At 43.6% G+C, this 18,944-nt stretch overlaps 1 protein-coding gene across 1 annotated transcript in view; it reads left to right on the top strand.

Annotated features, from left to right (window-relative positions):
• The window catches only part of XRCC5 (X-ray repair cross complementing 5), a 511,073-nt gene that overhangs the window by 383,462 nt on the left and 108,667 nt on the right, over positions 1-18,944 (top strand). Inside the window, exon 16 of the mRNA XM_078679276.1 lies at positions 16,860-16,929. Within this exon, the coding sequence (XP_078535402.1) occupies positions 16,860-16,929 (70 nt within the window). The remainder of the gene's footprint in view (positions 1-16,859; positions 16,930-18,944) is intronic.

Below are 18,944 nucleotides of genomic sequence, written 5' to 3'. Positions count from 1 at the left end.
GTGACCTAGTGTTACTAGAATGCAATGTAGTATAATGGGTTAATGTCCCTTGAATGCCGTGCAGTGTGTTTTTGTTATGCATTAATTTCTGTAGGATGAGCTGAAGCTACCTGAATGAATACCTGAATAATGATTGACATTGACTGGCACCTTCAGGTTATGAGTTAAAATCCCATCAAGGTCAACTGAGCCTTTAAGGTTGATAACCTGGGCACCGTTACATTGGGTAATAGTAACATCTGTGATGTACGATATTTAGACACAGCAGAAAGTGGTGCCGCGTGAAGCACCATATACAAATTAAGGTATTATAATCTTCCTTGGACGTGCCTGTGCATAGTAGGCTCGTGCCAGTGTGATGGAGTGTAGTGTGGTTGACTGTTGATCACTGTGGTTTAGTAGTATCCCTAGGATACTTTGCAGTGGCTTAGTATTGCTAGGGTGTAAAGCTTTGTGGTAGGTTTGTGTTTAAGTGCCCTAAGCTATTGGTTGTAGGTTACATTGGAGGTCTGGTGATACAAATCATATCCCAACCTGCAGTGTAGTGAGTTAGTGTGCCTTATGTACAAGGCAGTATAATTTATTAGTGTTTGTAGGTTGTAAAAGTGTAAAGAGGTTGTGTTCCTAGCTGATGGTTGTTGCATTAAGTGCTAAAGTGCTCTACAGCCATGTATAAGTGAAGCACTGATTGGCATCCACTGTCATAGATTTTCTTCTGTTTGCTTGCTTTCCACCGACAGCAACAAGTGGAGAGGTATGCAGTGAGACTGGAACATAATCCACAGGTGATACCTGGCCTGATACATGGCTTTGCGCATGTGACCTGAAAACAAAACAAAACCATTCCTCCTCCCTGGAGGAAACTGGACAAGTAAAAACAGTGTCCTCATGTCCCTGTAGCAGCAAACCGCCGATATACTCTCTAATCAAGAGGCAAAAGGGCGATAAAACTGTACTGTCATGAATTTAGAAAACCATGAAAAACACTGCTTTTTTTAAGGCTCCTGCAGACAAGGGTCTACCCTGATGACACAGCATTGAAGTGAGCAAGGTTATCTATGAAGGGCATTGGAAAACAGGATACGCCTGCTAGCCCTCTTCCTACAAATTGCCTCTACCTGGTAAATAATTGAAGACCAGATCTAGAGCCACACACCATGACATCAAGACTTCAAGAAGATACAAGACAAGACTGGCATTCCAACAAGATCATCAAACGCAGAGTATTATTCCTCGAGGCTGCGACCAAGGCAAAAGCCTTGTAGCACAGTCTACCTTATCTTCACCGAATACTCTGCTTGTGTACAAGCCTCAGTAGCCTTTGCTTGTACTGTAGTGCAGTGCTTTTAAAATCCCTCCTACAGGTTTTCCCACTTGATCGGTCCTGACCTTCCTATGTGGGTCCGCCTGTATACATCAAATTCCCACTGCTTTGCTAAACCATCCTGCTTGTTAGCTTTTCAACACTTCCTACCTTCCACCATTTTTCATCTTTCTTTTGTCACTGGTGTGAAAGCCTGTGGGCAAAGCACTACAAATAAAAATGTAAAGATGGGAGAAGCAAATAAGAAAGACAAAACTCATAAAGGAATGTAAAGGTGTAAAAATCTCATAACTAAGTGAAGAGAGGATGTGGGAACTGAATCATTCCCTGTGACTAATGTTATTGCTTTAGCTGCCTTATGTTGAGTACACATTATTTTCATAAACAAAGTTACAAATTTGACGACTCATTTCAAATTCTCTTGAGTGTCTCTATCTCATTCACATTGTCTCCTACTCGCTCAGCAGTGTGTGCACACCGTACACACCGCGTGCGAACTGCGCTCATGATCAGCCCTTTTCCATTGTTGTGTAAAGATTTCTGCCCTAAGAACATTGGAGGGGTGACCCTCTTCCTTCTATTGAATCCGCTGTGATCCATCTTTTCTTATCTTTTCTTTTGATTACCCTATTAGCAATGGGAAAATGCGCCTCTGTTCTTTAATTCCTCCTAGGCAAGACCTCTTAGCCTGAAGACATGAGCTTCAGTGACTCACTCTTTCAGATCACTAGGACGGTTTTTGTGCTTGCGCATGTTAACCTTAGCGTCTCATTGTTCTCTTTGCAGAAGGTTGTATTTTTCAATTCTTTCCCCCTGGCCATTTGTACAGCGGTGTTCTGTATTTCTTTTGCTTGACCTGCTTAGAATGGGACTGGCTTCTGAAGCCGCGCTCTTTCCTGCAGATTGCTTTATGATATGTTATCCAGGACCAGAGCTCTGTGACTCAACAGCAGGTTCAGCCTTTGACTCCTCATCTCTCAACCGTACAGCGAATCTCTTCATCAGCGATTCTTTGATACGTTGGTTGTTGAATGTAGAAAGCTATGTACTTCAGCGAATGGTAACCTCTGGATTCTCAAACACTGGCTGGGGTAAATCACTCTTTGGCTACCAGTTTCTCACTTGCATAGAAGCTCAGCAGTCTGCGTTTAGCAAATCTGCTTGTGATCACTGGCTGGTGGCAGTTCTAAACAAATGCAAAAAGAACAATTGATGGACAGAATGCAGAACAATGTTGTGCATTCACCCCAGTACAGAGATCTGGGCCTAAATCCATCGTTTTTTTGATCACCATGCCATTCCAGTTTGGACCCAGCCATATGCAAATCAGTCTTGAACCTGCGCCCAATGGGAACAGTCCAGCCCGAACTGCCAGGCCAGGTCCTCTAAACAAAGGCATGAGCATTTGAGGATCTGCTTTCCATTGGTCACTTGGAGGGACACTTCTGAGACTTTATTGGGTTGTACTGTACCCCTTCGATTTTAGAGGACATGATTTGTTTGTATAAATGACAAAGGTATTTTTTTGTTGTAAATTTAAAAGGATTTAATTACACCTTTTATTATCTGCGTCTAACTGAAGTGAGGGTTTGTTGTTTAGCAGTATAGACGTTGGCCTTGGAGCCAGGAGACATTAACTTCTTTATCGCTTTTTCTACTTATTTATTAACTATATTCATAAAGTGTGATGCTAGATGCAGAGCAGCAGAGCTTGATGGAAGTGCTGGGAGCGGCATACGTGAGAGCGCATTAGCTTGTGGATCAATAGATTATAAATAGCAGAGTTACCAGCAATCGCCGATGCAGTGTTTGATTGTGTGAGGCTGGTGAATTAGGATGGCTAGGGAGAGAAATGGAAGTGTTCAGAAGGCGAGCTTGTAGAGAGATTAGTCTTTAAGAAAAATACTCTGAAGACCTGTTGAATATATTTTATTCCCAGAAGCTATGTTCAATGAACTACACCAAGGTAACTGGGCCAAGGTTTACCTAGATATTAATGGAGCTCTCTCAAGTAAAAACCCTTTTAAAAATGGCTCACGTTAGGGATATGTTCTTCCCTCGACTATCTTCCTACTAATCTCTTGGTGATAGGCAAAAAAGCAGATCTTTACTTGGGTCTTAGAGGAAATGGTTGTAAAAGAATCCATCCCCTATAAATATCTTGGTATGCTGTCCAGTAATAAATAGCATTGGAAAATGCACTTGGATGCTTTAAAAACACTACTATACTAACATCTCTGGGAGGATTAAAGAAATGTAAAAGGGAATTTGGTGTCCCCTCAGTAATTCCACGGTTCACTGCAGGGAAAGCTATGATCTCTCCATGAAGGCAAAATGGGGCAGACCTGGGTTCGAAACAAGATTGAGAGAAAATAGAGGGTAACTGTCTTAAAACCCTATCAGGTCTTACTTTGTGTGTCCTCGTTCAAGCAATTGGAGCAGAAGCGCGGTTGAACTCTTGCAATAGTATAGCAGCGAACTGAACGTTGTTATTCTGGCACAATCCGCTAACCTTCTCTAAATTAAAAGGCTGTGTGCAAAGGAAATCTGTCCGTGTGAGTTAACGTTGGGCAAGAGATGTCAAGCAGTGTCTCAAAAGTCTGGCTAACTTCATTAATGTAGAAAATGTTAAAAGCAATGCCCGATTAACTTTTTACAAAAGGACTTAAAGGAAAAGAGTGCTGTAATTGAGAGGTAGAGATTTGAGATCTTAAATCCCAGTTTAAAATTGTTTTCAAGAAAGTGTTGGTTGCATATCTTTCTGAGTTGAGAAGAGAGCTGCTGAAATATTGTGTAGGGATACAACCCACATGTGCAATCCAGGTTGGTGGAAAACCCCTGATGGATGAAGATTATGATTGTGGATGCTCTAGTGTGCTGTAGTGTGCATGTTTTAATATACCATTTAAGTTTTATCGAAATAAGGTGTAGGCTTTTAAAACCTGTTCTAATCACATATGGTTAAGACTAGGCTGGAAGCTATAAGATTGTTTTTTGATATGCAATTCTAGGATGTAGTCTGTGTGGTGGGTAGGTTTTTATTGGCTTTCTCAGTGTATTTAGTGTTGCCTGTTCCATAAATTTGTATTTGGTTTTACATTATAACCAGCTGTTTAAATCTTGTATATAATTTAGGATGTCGCATATAGATATTTTAGAGGTAGTTTAAAACCGGTTTTAAATGTTATGAAGCATATTTATTGGTCATGTTTGGGTCATAGTTAAACATTTACATAACTTTAATGCCTTATGTATGCAATATTATATTTCTGTTTAATAAACTATGGCCTAAATAAACTTTAATACTACTAGTGTATTCATATCAATATATTTTGTCTGAGTTGGCTTCAGGTCTGATGGCTCACAATTTGAGATTTTAGTTCAGGAGAATCAGTCTTAAGTCCCAAATTGATTCTGAAGAGACTTCAGACCACTCATCAGTATATTAAAATATTGGGCCTTCTGTCCTTACCACCGGGCCCTGAGGGAACGAAAATATATGTGTCTATCTAAAGGCATCACCTGTGTGCTCTGCTTGTGACCCTGGGATGGTGATTTGGCATCCCTGATCCATCCTGATCATATAATAGTGTACTTCCACTCCTGTGGTTCATTTCATCATTCAGCTTAGTAGAGCTTGTTCAGACGAGGGTTCTCTCACACAAAAATCAAGTGTAGAGTAATCTCAGTGTCCACATGAGCTAACAGTCAAACCCATGTCCTATGGGGACAGATATTCCATGGTTTTAATTACTGAAAACAAGTGCAGTGTGATGCCTGAATACCAGGTGGGCAATATATAAAAAAAAATAGGTTACATGTTATATTCATTATAGCCTCGTCAGGTTAAATGCAAAAAATGCAATAACAAGCACTAAATTTAATAGGTATTCCTCTGCTCTTTCACTCCATACAATCTGGGGTATGCTCTCTTAATTACCAGGAGAACAAAATCACTCCATTCGTCAAAGGTAACTCCAAGCTTTCATCCATCATTCACTTCTTGGTAGACAGGAGACTTCTAAAATACCCAACTTGCTCTGAACAATGAACTGTATTTTCAAGACATCTGGGGAGTTTTTTGAAAGCCTTAACTTCCTCACAGGATAGGCTCACTGCCACTAACCTGTTAGTCTGATTGTGTGATTTCAAAAAAGGAGCGTCAATACACCACATTCCATACATACATCAAAAGAAAATTTGTAACCACACAAGATTTGTGACCAAAAAAAAGTGAGAAAGGTCAGAAAGTACTTCATGGTAGGATCACCAAGGGGGGCTTGCTTGATGATACAACTGTGAGGTACTTTCTGACCTTTCTCAAATTTTTTTGGTCACAAATCTTGTAAGGTAAAAAATTTGTGGCGATGAGATATTCCTGTATGGAAGTTTAAGGCTTTCAAAAAACTCCCCAGATGCATTCAAAATATAGTTAATTGTTCAGAACAAGTCGGGTCTTTATGTGCTTATATGTTACTGAGTGGGGGGCGACCTGAGTGTTTACCACCTGGTGCTCCTTTTCTGTTTCAGACAGGAGAGTTCTGTCGGTGATTTGCAAAATCAGTCTTTGTCAATAACCTTTAAAGCTGAGAGCAATCCTGTTGTTGCTATTCCAGGGAGTGAATCTAATCGGTTCCAGGCGTTTGAAGATAACCAATGACATTGGGCACCTGTGGGTCCCCTCCTTGAGTAGCAGAGCGAGGACCCCAAGGCAGTTATAGAGAATTGAGAGCCCTCAGGAACAGTGGCCCCTTGTCGCCCATCGATACTGGAAGCATGAGTGGAGCACCTCTCAGCTCAGATTCTCCTTTCAGGGGTCAGTTTTCAACTCGGGCTACTCTCTCCTCTGGTGTAGACACTTTTAACATTCCATTCTCTTCTACAGCCATTGACAACACAGACTCTATAAAGGGGGGACCTGCATTCTGTGAGTGCTCAGCACTGCTAGTGTAACCTCTCAGTCTGCAGCCAGACGGATTCATACTGGAAGTAAATATAAAGCAGTTTTAGTTTACTGGTGTCTTACAATGCAAAGTGATTTACCCTCCACCAAATACACTCATGAGACAGATACCATGCACCCTACTGAGATGGGGCTCCTTTCATAGTGCAGATAGTCTGAAGTAAAGCATCAAGATTATTATCTACCTGTTCTGTTTTTATTGAATTTGGAAGGACAGATTTGCATCTCAAGTTTCTAATGCCACCAATAAATGACAGTTTAACACTGCTGCCATTTCTAGGCTCCTTAAGGAACGCTTGTTACTAGCCAGTGTGTTGGTACTCATTACACTGGCCTTTTGTTGATTCAAACTCCCGACCTTCAGATTCCTACTACCTTTATCTTGCTGGCTAAATAATTGACTTTCTCATTCCAGAGACTATATATATGTATGTCTTTCTGTAGGTTACTCATCTTTGAAGGATCTCAAGCTTCAGACTGAACGTACAAGAAACATTTTCATCGGTACTCCCAAACAAAAGGACATTCACTTCGGATTTGCTCACATCACTGCCAGAAGTGATGTAACAGAAGTTCTCTCTTTATTCTGAGAAGAGGCTGAATGTTATCACTCAAAATCCTGTTGCCCCTGAAGTTCATTGCATTTGAATTCTTCAGAGCCAGCCAGAGCTCTTTGTCTGACACACAACTACATGCAACTTTCCTATTGCGTCGGTGCTTTGCTTGTGAAACTGAGGCCTGTGTCTCGATGCAGACCAAAGCGCTCGAAGAGTGGTGAGGGCTAAGGCTTTATGGCATCGCCCAATCAGGAGAAAAGCTCCTAGTTACAGTCCCCCTCAAGATGACGTCTGACTCACTACACAGGTACCGTTGTTTAAATGGTCAAGAAATCTAAATCTTCTGAGACTGTTCTCGCTGCTTTGTCATTACTTACTCCAAGTACTACCAGATTAGGTATGATGGAGCTGTGGAAGATTATTAATTTACTTTTGTTAAAGAGAACTTCACAGTACATCCCAGGTTTGAGCTTGACTTCATAAGTGGGGACCCCTGGCAAGTATTATCAAATTTTCTTTCTGATGGACACTTCTACTGCAGATTCCTCACCTGTAGAACAAACCCAGTTGTCATACTTGATCCAGAAACTTTAATGCTCTCACGTTGCTCGTCGGGTATGCTGACTTCGGTCAATGCCAAAAGTGACATCAGATGAATCTGAGGCCATCTAGCGCCAGCCCCTGAGCAGTAACATCAGTTTCCTTTTTTCTGCATCTTTGATGCAGATTAGAGCTTTCTGTTTCCTGGGAGTCGTGAGTTTTCCTCACACAAAACAATCTAATTTTGCAGTGCTATGTCTGCACCATGCGTTCGGGCCCTCACCCCTGTAGGGACTGCGGGGGACAGATGTCCATCACGGATCCCCATGCTATTTGCCTGTGGTGCTTGGGCTCTGACCATGATGCTCAACGCTGCAATTCTTGCTGCAGGATAATCCGAATGGCATCAAGAAGCGCAAGGCTAAGCTCTTCATGGCCGGCACTTGTGATGACGGAAAAAACTTGTCTATCTCGACCCCTCTTGAGCTCACCTTTCTCATCCCAAACCAGGAGAAAGTAACGTAAGAAGCACAAGACATACTCGGTGAAAGATAATTCTAATAGATGGCACTGGACTGCCACAGGAGCTTCTTCCTCGGAGCAGGAGGTTGTCCCCCTAGGAGCCTGACAAACCAGCTCTGGACAGGTTTGTGCTTGTTCCTGAGGTGGTCCCAATCTCTAACTTCTTCTTACTGGTGCCTGCACCTGCCGAGCCTACTCCATCGGCGCTGGCTTCCTACCTTCTGGATCTTTTGGCGTCGGTACATCTCTTAATGATCACCCCTATGCCTTCATCGACTCTGCCAGAGTTTCCAAGTCCAGGAACTGTTCCAGCAGCCTTCCTGAACGGCATATTCCATATCTTCGGCAGGATCCAACAGGGCCCTATATTCATGCATGTGATGTCAAACAGCGTCAACTCAACATCCTCAGAAAACTAAAACCCTACCTTCCTGCTCCTGACCTTAAGGTTGCAGTGCAAGCCCTAGTGGTTTCAAAGCTGGACTGTGGAAGTGCTACACTGTGTGGCTTGCCCAGAGTGAGGACGGCTCCTCTTAGGGTTGCCCTCAATTCTGCTGCTTTGCTCATACCTGGCACAAAAAAGGCAACCATATCTCTCCAGACCTGTTAGCCCTTAATTGGCTTCCTTATGAAGCCCGGATACACTTAAAAATCACATGCATGGCACACAAAGCCATCCACTACCAGTTACCGCTGTACCTCGTGCAGAAATTGGAGGCCTCATGTGGTTCGAGAGCCTCCAGAAGTGCCAGCACCCTATTACTCAAACACCATAAATTCAAGAAAAAAAAGACCTACAATCATGCCTTCTCTGGTATGCTCCAAGGAGACCGGATTGCCTTGTGTGGAGACCCCAAACCATGCCTGCATCTAAGGAATGTGTCCCATGCATCGTGTGGCCGCAGCACGCACAATCATCTTGTTGGTGGTGAGCTGATTTACTGGTTGCGGGACCCAGAGTGGGCCGCTCTGTTGTCCGTGCCGCATCTCTCTCGTGCGACATGCCAACTGCATTCTCTCTGCATGCGGTGTCCGATCCACAGGATGCGACCCTTGGAGGGAGGTTGCTTCCGTAGTAGTACCTCATGTGGTACTATTGAAGTTGCGACTGTTTGTGTTCACCATCCCTCCCATTGCAGGGTGGGATGGTGAACTATACTGTGGCTTGAGTGTAACCGATTGTCTAGAGCGACTCGTATCATCGCGCACCAGATGTTGTGCCTCATTCCAGGATGGTACAGCAAACCCGGCTGTGGGTTGAGTGTAACCACATTTTCTAGTGCAACTCGTATCATCACGCACCATACGACGTGCCTCATTCCATGGAGGTATGGCAAGTGTGACAGTGGATTGATTGTAATTGGATTATCCTATGCGACTCGCATCATCGCGCATCAGACGTAGTTCCTCATTTCCAGGGAGGTACGGCATACCCGATGCTGGGTTAATTGGGACAGGATTGTCTGGTGCAACTCGTATCAGCATGCACTAGACATTATGCCTCATTCCAGGGAGGTATGGCAAAGGAGACTGTGGGTTGATTGTAACCGGATTGTTTGATGCGACTTGGATCATTGCACACCAGACATTGTTCCTCATTTCCATGGGGGTGCGGCAAACCCAACTTTTGGTTCATTGTTACTGGATTGTCTGGTGCGATTCGTTTTATCGCGCACCAAAGGGTATGTCTCAATTCCAGGGAGGTACGGAGAACCCGACTCGTGTTTCCTTGTGACCAGATTGTCTGGTGCAACTCGGATCAACGCACGTCAGACATTGTCTATCACTACCCATGAGGTACGGGGGGCAGCTGAAATTTTTTTTTTTTGCTGTTTTATAACGCGCTCTGTTACTACCAGAGTGTCCTGGCGCGAAAGAAAAGACAAGCAGGTGGCCAAAGGAAATGAAAAAAGAAGAAAAAAAAATAATCTAATAAGCAAACCTAAAAAGATGTGTTTTTAGTGCCTTCTTAAAAGGTACACAATTCTGAATTGATCTCAGGAACAAAGGCAAAAGGTTCCAGGCCGAAGCCGTCCTGACAGCAATTGACTGGCCTCCAAGGCGCACTCGTCGAAAGCGGGGTACATTCAGTAAATTACAATCAGCTGAGCGCAAAGATCGAGTGGGGGTGTAGCGGCTGAATCTTTTCTTCAGATACGAAGGCCCCAGATCATTGACTGCTTTAAATGCTAATGTTAGGATTTTGAAAGTAATCCTTTGAGTCACTGGTAGCCAATGTAGCTCTTTCAGATGGATTCGTACACTCTCTCTAGAGGGGACATTGCAGAGAAGTCTCGCCGTCGCATTTTGGATGATCTGTAATTTAGCGACTAGGAAGGCTGGGGTTCCACTAAGAAGAGAGTTGGCATAGTCGAGCCGCGAACGTATTAGAGCCCTCGCGACCGACTCTCTTGCCGAAGATGGGAGATATGGAAAGAACTTTTTCATAGCCTTAAGAGAGCCGAAGCACACCCCTGTGTGCCTCGAACCTCAGATCCTCCTCAAACCATACTCCTAAGTTCTTTGCAGGGATGGTAACTGAGCTTGGCTGGGGAACATCGAGGCCACAAAAGTTCTCTAAAATTAGGCGGAAATGAGCCATACAACAAAATTTCTGTTTTGTCTTCGTTGCACTTCAGCTGTGCCGCTGCTAACCAATTAAAAACCGAAGACAGACAGGAACAGATGACCTCAGTGTCAAGTGCTGTATCAGGCCATGTAAATAAAAGTTGCGTATCATCTGCATACGCTATTATTTTGGCCCCCATTTGTTCAGCCATCACTATAAGCGGGGTAAGGTACACATTAAAAAGCAAGGGGCTCAATGTGGACCCTTGGAGTACCCCTGTAGTAAGAGGCTTGGCCGAGGAAGAAAACGGTGGGATCCAAACCTGCTGGGACCTATCGGACAAAAACGATTTCACCCATTCTAGCGCTGAACCCAGCACACCAATCTCAGCCAATCGAGTCAGGAGGAGAGAGTGCGGGACAGTGTCGAACGCGGCAGAGAGGTCCAATAAAATTAGAACCGCTCTGCCGCCACTGTCCAAACACCCCCTAATAGCCTCTGTGATCTCCACCAAAGCTGACTCCGTGCTATGTGCTGCACGAAAGCCGGATTGGGCAGGGTGGAGAGCCTCAGAAGATTCCACAAAGGCATTAAGCTGACGAAAAGCAAGTTTCTCTCCAATTTTCGCCATGGCTGGTAGCAGAGAATTAGGCCTACAGTTGCCCGGCACAGCAGGATCAGCACCCGTTTTCTTCAATAAAGGAAGAAGCTTTGCCTGTTTCCATTCCTCGGGACCTTTAGATGTTTTAAAGGATAGACCCATTATTTGCGAGACCTCTATTACCACTGATTCTGCCACTGCAGCCAACACTCGGGCCGGGCATGTATCACCAGGGGCACCGGATCTCAAAGACTTAATCACAAGCAAGGTGTCTTCCACTGAGGGGTGGGTAAATGTCTCCATAATATGGGTAGGCAGTGCTATGGGTGTATCATTGTCAGCAGTCCTACTCCCACCATTGACCACTCTGAGGCTCTGTTGTATTGTAGCAATTTTTGATTAAAAAAAAAGAGGAAAGATTCTCACACCACTCAGTAGAGGGCTTCACCGACACTTGTTCTGCACAGGGGGAGAGAAAACTCTTGACAATGGAAAATATTTCGCGGCTGTTATTATTGGCCTTCACAATTCTTCTGGCAAAATATTCGGATTTGGCCAGTTTAATACTGGCATAATAATTCCGCTGTGCCGCGCGGTAAGCCGCCTTGGCTTGTGGGCAATAGGCCGCCCTCCATCCTCGCTCCAAGTTTAAGTGTGCGTAATTGGGGCGTGTACCAGGGATGCGAGGGGGTCATCCTATCTCTACTTGGATTGGACCCTTTCGATGAGGCGGAGATCCCTGCTCCTAGCCATCCTTCAAAAGTTTGAAGTGCAGCATCCAACTCCGCTCCAAGAATAGGTCTATTTTGATCGAGCCAGACAGTAAAATTGCCTACATTGATCTTCGGAGGGAACGTATTCCTACGAGACTTGGGCGTGTCTTTCTTGGCCGACCATGTAAATCTAATCAGCCGGTGATCCGTCCAAGTTAAAATTAGAGGGTCCTCTACCTTCAGAGGAAAATTAGAACAAATAACATCTAAAGTATGCCCACCAATATGTGTAGGGGAGTAAACCCATTGGGTTAGTGAAGCCAGGTCAAAAGAGTCATGTAAAATCTTGCTTTCTGGAAGTTCCGAACGATCAACATGGATATTCAGGTCACCAAGCAGTAAAAAACGCGAAAACCTCACTGCTCGGGGAACTAGAGTCTCCAGGAGAGCTTTAAGAAAAAGACCCGGAGGGCCTGGAGGTCGATAGATAAGGGAACCTCCCAATGTGAAATGTGGTGACAAAACCAGATAAAAGTTCACAATCTCACCCTCAACTATATCGTCAGTATTTTCAATATTGAGGACCCATGATTCCCTAAAAATAATGGCTAATCCGCCACCCCTACCGCTGGCTCTATCTTTCCTCTGGATCTTAAACCCTCTGGGAATGGTCAGCTCAATATCGGGAGCACATGAGCTATTCAGCCAAGTTTCTGTGATAAACAGCAAGTCCAATGTGCCATCTTCTAATAGAGAAAAAAATTCTGCTGTATGTTTACTCATTGAGCGAGCATTTATTAAAGCAGCAGAGATACAGCCTACCCCTAGGGTGGAATCTGATGGAATAGTCTCATTAATACTGCAAGAAAAACCACAAGCAGAGCAGGAGTTAAGTCTAACTGGATCTATTTTCCCACATCTCAATCCTACCTCAGCCGGCAGGCGGAGCGCCAGCAAACTCGCTCGTGTATAGCCAATCGTAAATCTATCAGGACTCCTCACCTGCAAGACAGCCCGTCCTGTGTCCGCCACGTCCGAGACGCGGACGGGCGCAGACGGGCTGACCTTTGGCTTACCGTCGGCGCGCCTAAGGCGCGCCCGCCATGCGCGACCGCTGCGCGCTGATGAAGGCAAGCTAATTTTATGCCCTGTCCTCTCTCCCCCAGCTAGAACGCTGCCACCAGTTCAGCTGGGGAGAAGGACTACACACAAGATGGCCGCCCTCCCTCGCCACGACCGGAGCACCAGCCGCGGTGAAAGGGGCCAAGAGAGGCTTTCAAGAGATATCGGGTGAGTTAGAGCACCCCCACGATGACCCTGCACAACAAAAGGGTTAGGCAAAGAGTAAAATGCACAGTAGTAAAAAACGATCTTCCTGTGTTTAAAATCGGTCATACAATGTTAAAAACAATCCTGCACTAAAATTATGGCCACGAGCTGAGCGAGGTATCAGGGAGCTGCCACCACCCTGACGTCCCCCCTCCCCCTTTCACCAATGGTCCCTTCTTGCCCTCCATGCGGAAATCAGCTGCCCTCTCCTCACTCGGCTTGATGACTTTGTGTTGCCAGATAGTGTCGCCTGGATCAGGCCTGTGTGGTGAGAGTAAGTAACTGGGCTGAGTAACGCTACAAGAGCGATCAGAAGCGGGTCGAGAGTCTGCTGTGCAGAACTGGGCTGGTAGCAGAAGGCAAATTGAGGGGCCTTGTTACCCTTATAGTTACTCCAGCCTTCTTCTCTGGGCCCCTGACTAAGTGTGACTCAAGCATTGAACCGTTATTGTAAGTGGGGGGGGGGTTTAATTCAAACATGTGTGTTGAGAAGTGTGGATGGGGGGCAACTGAGAGGTGTGGGAGGGATTGTGCCATGGGATCTGCATTCATATTATCAACTGACATGCCGGATATCATATGTACTGTGCTACGGTACCAAGTGCGTGTGTCCCCGCTCCATACAGACTTGCCGGTATCCTTTGCACTAAGTTACGGTGCTGTGTGAGTGTGGAAGAGTGTGCTGCATGAGAACAGCCTGCTAATAGTTGCACCTGCTGCGATTGTTTAACTTGTGTGTTTCTTTACCTGGCAAATGCTCTGTTTTGCCATTGGTTTTACCTGTTTCGGTCTTTGCCCGCGGTGCTGCTGAAAAGTACTATAAATTCCTGTGTGTACACATTCCTGATATCGTTGTGACCTGGGGTGCACCCTAAAAATGTGTGGATTTGAATTGGGTTTTTTGCCAGGGTGGGCCCGGATCTGACAAAATATTGTACCGCATAAGGATGCTGGGGATAAAATAGAATTTTTCCCAAGTGTACATATTACTGATGTAATTTTAACACTGTTGGGCCTCGTACTGCTAGTAATATTTCCAAGTATGATTTATGCCGAGAATTACATGCTGTTTGTGTTGTGTTCATGTGTGTGGTGAATACCATCTTTATTTGCAAACATCTTGTGTGAACACTCTTTTGTGATGCTCTGTGTGTTTATTGTGTGAGTGTGCTATGGCAATGCTTTACGCATTGCCTCTGTGATAAGCCTGACTGCCCAGCGCCGGGCTACCCAAGGGTGAGCACAAGTTATACAGTAAGTGTAATCAACTAACCCTGACAGGATCACTAACAAAGGGGTAAGGGCATTATTTCTTCCCATTGCGGAGTGCATCACCAATGATTGACTTCTTCACTGCACCTGCAAACCACTGCTTTTGGTTCTAGTCAAAGGAACTGGGTTATTGTGGTTGCTTTGTACTGCAAAATCTGTCTGCAATGCATTTCTCAAATTCCCATTCTGCTGAGTAAACTTGGATTCCACAAAGTGTGCATGAGCGTGACCGCACTGTGGAAGAGGACCTGGTTATGAGACCTTCTGAATCAGAACGGAGTCGACTCCGATTTGCCTTCGATTGGTAAAATACTAATGTATGTATCCACAGATGGCAAAGATCTTGCATCTTAATGTAACAACGCAGCTTTGCCTGGCACTTCTAGAAAGGTCGACTTTCTTGCATAGGGTTGGTAGAAAAAGTCCTTGCAACTTCGGTGTTTTGCTTCCAAATATATGATTATCTAGGACTACTGCTGGAAAAGATTTCACTCCTGGTGTTATCCCAGTGATTCTAACTGCTTATTCAGTGAGCTTCTGCTAACATCACATGAATTTGGGCACTGTTCCTTGAAGCAAGGTTTCTTTCAAGTTCCCTTTGCCCTGCTTTATTTCTGAAGGGACCCAGTTGTTTTTTGTTTTTTTTACTCCTTCAGGTACATTTCACCCGTGGGACCTAGGTAAGGTTCTTTCATTCCTAATGGCGATCCTATATACACACTGGTATTGCTATTTTATCTTTTTCATTTTGAACAAATGTGTTTTGGGTAGGCATTGTGTCAGCCTCCAGAAAGGGCGTAGACGCTCTGTGTATTCCCTCTTACGATTGTGTGGAAAGCAGTGATCTGGTTTTGCTAAATGTGATTTATTGTGCTCTGTTGATCACAGATAGGTACTATCCCATAATTTCTGTGCTATAAGAGCCCTCAGTCCCATTGGACTGTACGCTAAAGTGACAAGCTACAACTGTTCCCTTTGTGACAATTACTTACCAGACAAGGAGCACTGGTACCAGCGGCTGCCCATTTAAAGCGAGTGGCACTTTGTGGTCTGTAATTCTGTCGCCATCGCGCTGTGTGTTTATGTGCATAGACCCAGCCTAATGTTTATACTTTTTTGGTCAAGTGGCATGACTACATCCTTTGGTTGTGCAGCGCACTAAAAGAGCAGATGGAATAAAGGTTCATAGAAGAACCCTTTACAAAAGTTACAAGATGTTTAACTCTGAAGGGTACTACAATCTAGCTATGGTAAAACATGGTTTACTTACATATGCTGAAACAGAAGTGTGAGTAGGGTTTTAGAGGCATATGGAGTGAATGACCCAACCTGTTGACAAAAGGGATGTTCTCAAACTGACCAAAATTTGTACATGGGGTGAAAAGGAATCTCAAAAGTCTATTATAAGTTCCTTCAACAAATTGATGCATTTCATGTTACGTAAAGAAATTATCCAAAATCAAATTTGTAGAGAATTGTAAATGAGAAGGTAATTTGAAGATCAACCAAAGACCATTAACATTTACTTCGAGGTGAGCCAAAGAATAGCCATGTTTTCTACAGTGTTGTAGAGACTAATAATAAATCCTTTAGTAGGCCTCCTCAAGTGACATAACAGAGGATAGTTCTCTCTTTTTTAATTATGTGATATTGAAATACTGTATTTAAATTAATGGATGTATATAAGATGTGAGGATGAAAGCCTAATCGTGTACTTTTAAAAAAAACTTGTGAGGCATAGATTATAGGAAGATGAGTGCTTACTAGCGTTATGATATAATGTTTTATAATGTATCAGTTTATTGAGTATAGCGTGATAATGTGAGAATTGAATTGAATTTGTGAACTTATTTAACATGCTATCTCCGCCTCTGTGTCCTCTGGACATAACTGGTTTACGTCTACTCATTGCCACGGTTTATCAATGGAGTACTGAGAAGAAATTGTAAGTCAGAGGTGTGTGGCATAACTTTTAAGAATGAGTGATCTCTAGCACAGCATAATGACAGAATATCTTCAGCACGCGCTGACATGCTCTCAAGGAATAGTAGATCAAGGTCACTAGTTTTGTTGAAACGTTAGGATCTTTTAAGAGGGAAGGAAGCATTGTTGAGTTTCCATGAGCTAGGATCTGGCTAGTCCGGCCCAGCTGCACCTTCCGGCATTGTAAGATGTTACTAAAGTTGATTGAGGGCAAGCAGGTGTTTATGGGAGAAGCAAGAGTAGACAGGAAGAAGAATGCAGAGCTTAGAGTTTGCTGATGACTGTGACAAGCCTTGAAGATGCGTAAGAAGGTAATGTGAGGGTGATTGCTGCTTCTTTTCCACCAGAAATAGTAGGATCTCATGGGTGTTGGTGTTATATGGAGTTCTTCAAAGTGTGCTTATCCTTAGATTTTATCTCATAATCGACTTACAGTGAAGAAGAACTGAGAAGTTGTACACTAATCAATGTGCGGTTGTCTTGTAGGTGGGAAGTGTTAATCCAGATGCGAACTTCCTTTACTTGGTGAAGCAGAAGAACGTCAACTTCAGTGAAGGTGAGTCGTGAGCCTTTCTGGTGAAATTTTGGTTACAAAAAATGTGCCTACCAACAGACGTGGGTGATGTATTTTCTTCAAAGTACATTACATTACTTAAAAAAAGCAAAGGCTTACAGTGATATAGTAATATTAGAAAATTAAAGGTGTCAAATAGACCCACTTTCGCTTTTCCAAATAATGTACCAAGAAGGGAGTTAGAATTAGTACACGTCATGGTGGACAGCCGTGAGGAGCTCAGGAGGCGTATGCTTACATATGCCAGGCATTCAAATGAAGGTAGTCCTTGCAAGTTGGTCAGCACATTGAGTTCAAACTCATTGCGATAATTTCATAGATTGTAACATATACAAGCTGCTTGTTCATAGACCATTTTCCATAGGATTTGGAGTAAAAGAACAAAAAAGGAAGCTGTATTTGTAGCTTGAGCTGCTTTACTTGGATGTAGATGTAGTTGTAGTATCATAAGCTGTAGTAGAAATGTAGCAGTAGAACCAGCCATAGTGGAGTCACTGCTATTAGTATTAGTAAGATGAGGTGAGGTTGTAGCATCAGACGTTCCACTGAACTGCAAGTATACCACATTCTAGTAGTAGGCGGAGTACTGGTTGTCGCTGTATGCACTTAAGCTATTAGTAGAAAGTAGTGATATCAGTAGTATTAATAACAGTGGAGGTAATAATAGTTGCAGTTCCAGTACTAGTGTTAGCAGTACCAGTACTGCTGGTCATACTGCTACTCCTTGTGGTAGGTATAATATTACTTATAAATGTATACTGCTATGAGAGCAGTACCTGCTGTAGAAGCAGTACTTTGTGCATTACTATTAGCAGTAAAAAGCAGCAGTGGGACTAAGACTACTGGAACTTGATGGAACGGTTAATAATAGGACTGTGTAAAGGGAAAGGAGCACTTAACTGTTTTTGTATATGTACTAGCAGTATTGCTGATTGTAACACTAATGACAACACTAGCAGTAATAGTGGTGGGAACTACTATAATGCAAAAAATTATCTTTTGATCTTTATATTGAAAGGGATAACACATCTTTGAAAAAGTAGATAACAGTTCTAATTTTTAGATAAAAGGAGGAAATTAAGTTGACTTGCTGTGTGTAGTAATAAATGGGAGGAGACATATTGAGAGATAAGAAATGGTCTACATTTGTTTTTGAGAAGAGGTGATCAGCACCAGAAATGGAGCTATGAAGATTTGCTGTGGTGGGCGCTGCGCCTGTCTTTAAAGAGCGCTTTGTCGCAGTCTGGGTAGAAGCTTTACCAGCCCAAACAGGGCATTGGGCACGTGACGTAACCTGAAAAGGTTCTTCACTCCAAATCGTGCACTTTGGTTTTTGTAGGTGGGGGTCTGACAGCCAAAAGGTATATTGAGGAAGGCAGAAATTCAGCACTTGCATGTCCCTGGACATTGATAGCTGGTGCATGTTGCTTTCCCTCTCTACGCAACTGAATTTGGCGTGAAGGGTGTAAAGACTGTAAATTGAAAATGCTTTATTTGGCAATTCTATTACTTTCTAATACTTCTACAGGTTGATCCCACCCATACTTCTTTCTCTCTTTTGTTTGATGCAAGCTGTTGCATATTTCTAGCAGTCTGTCTTTATTCACTCACATGTGTTCAGTGAAGTCTCAGATGACATTTATAGTGTATCCAGGATGGCAGTATATGAAAGGGATCATGATAGAGAGAGGGCCTGCTTGATAAAGTGGTAGGTGAAGGTGGTGTGCAATGACCTGGGACATGGACTTGCGGATTACAATTGCAGTACTGCATACTTTGTGTACATGGTTGGTGTTTGATAGAATGTGCAGGGTTTTGTTGAAAACTAGATGAACTGATCGTCAAGAATGCTTTGTGTGAAAGGTTCCTCAATGTCTGAGGGATGGCCACGGACAGACCCAGAGTTGATTTTTATGAGTGAGTGAGGGAAAAGGGGGTGGGTTTGAGAATCCTCTGTAGATTAGTAGTAGTGGTTGCTGTGAACTGTGAGGTGCCTT

This window comes from Lissotriton helveticus, chromosome 3_1 (genome assembly GCF_964261635.1).
Source record: "Lissotriton helveticus chromosome 3_1, aLisHel1.1, whole genome shotgun sequence".
Classification (NCBI taxonomy): Eukaryota; Metazoa; Chordata; class Amphibia; order Caudata; family Salamandridae; genus Lissotriton; species Lissotriton helveticus.
Note: the sequence above shows the minus strand (reverse complement) of the source record. Positions and strands in the feature narration are given on the sequence as shown.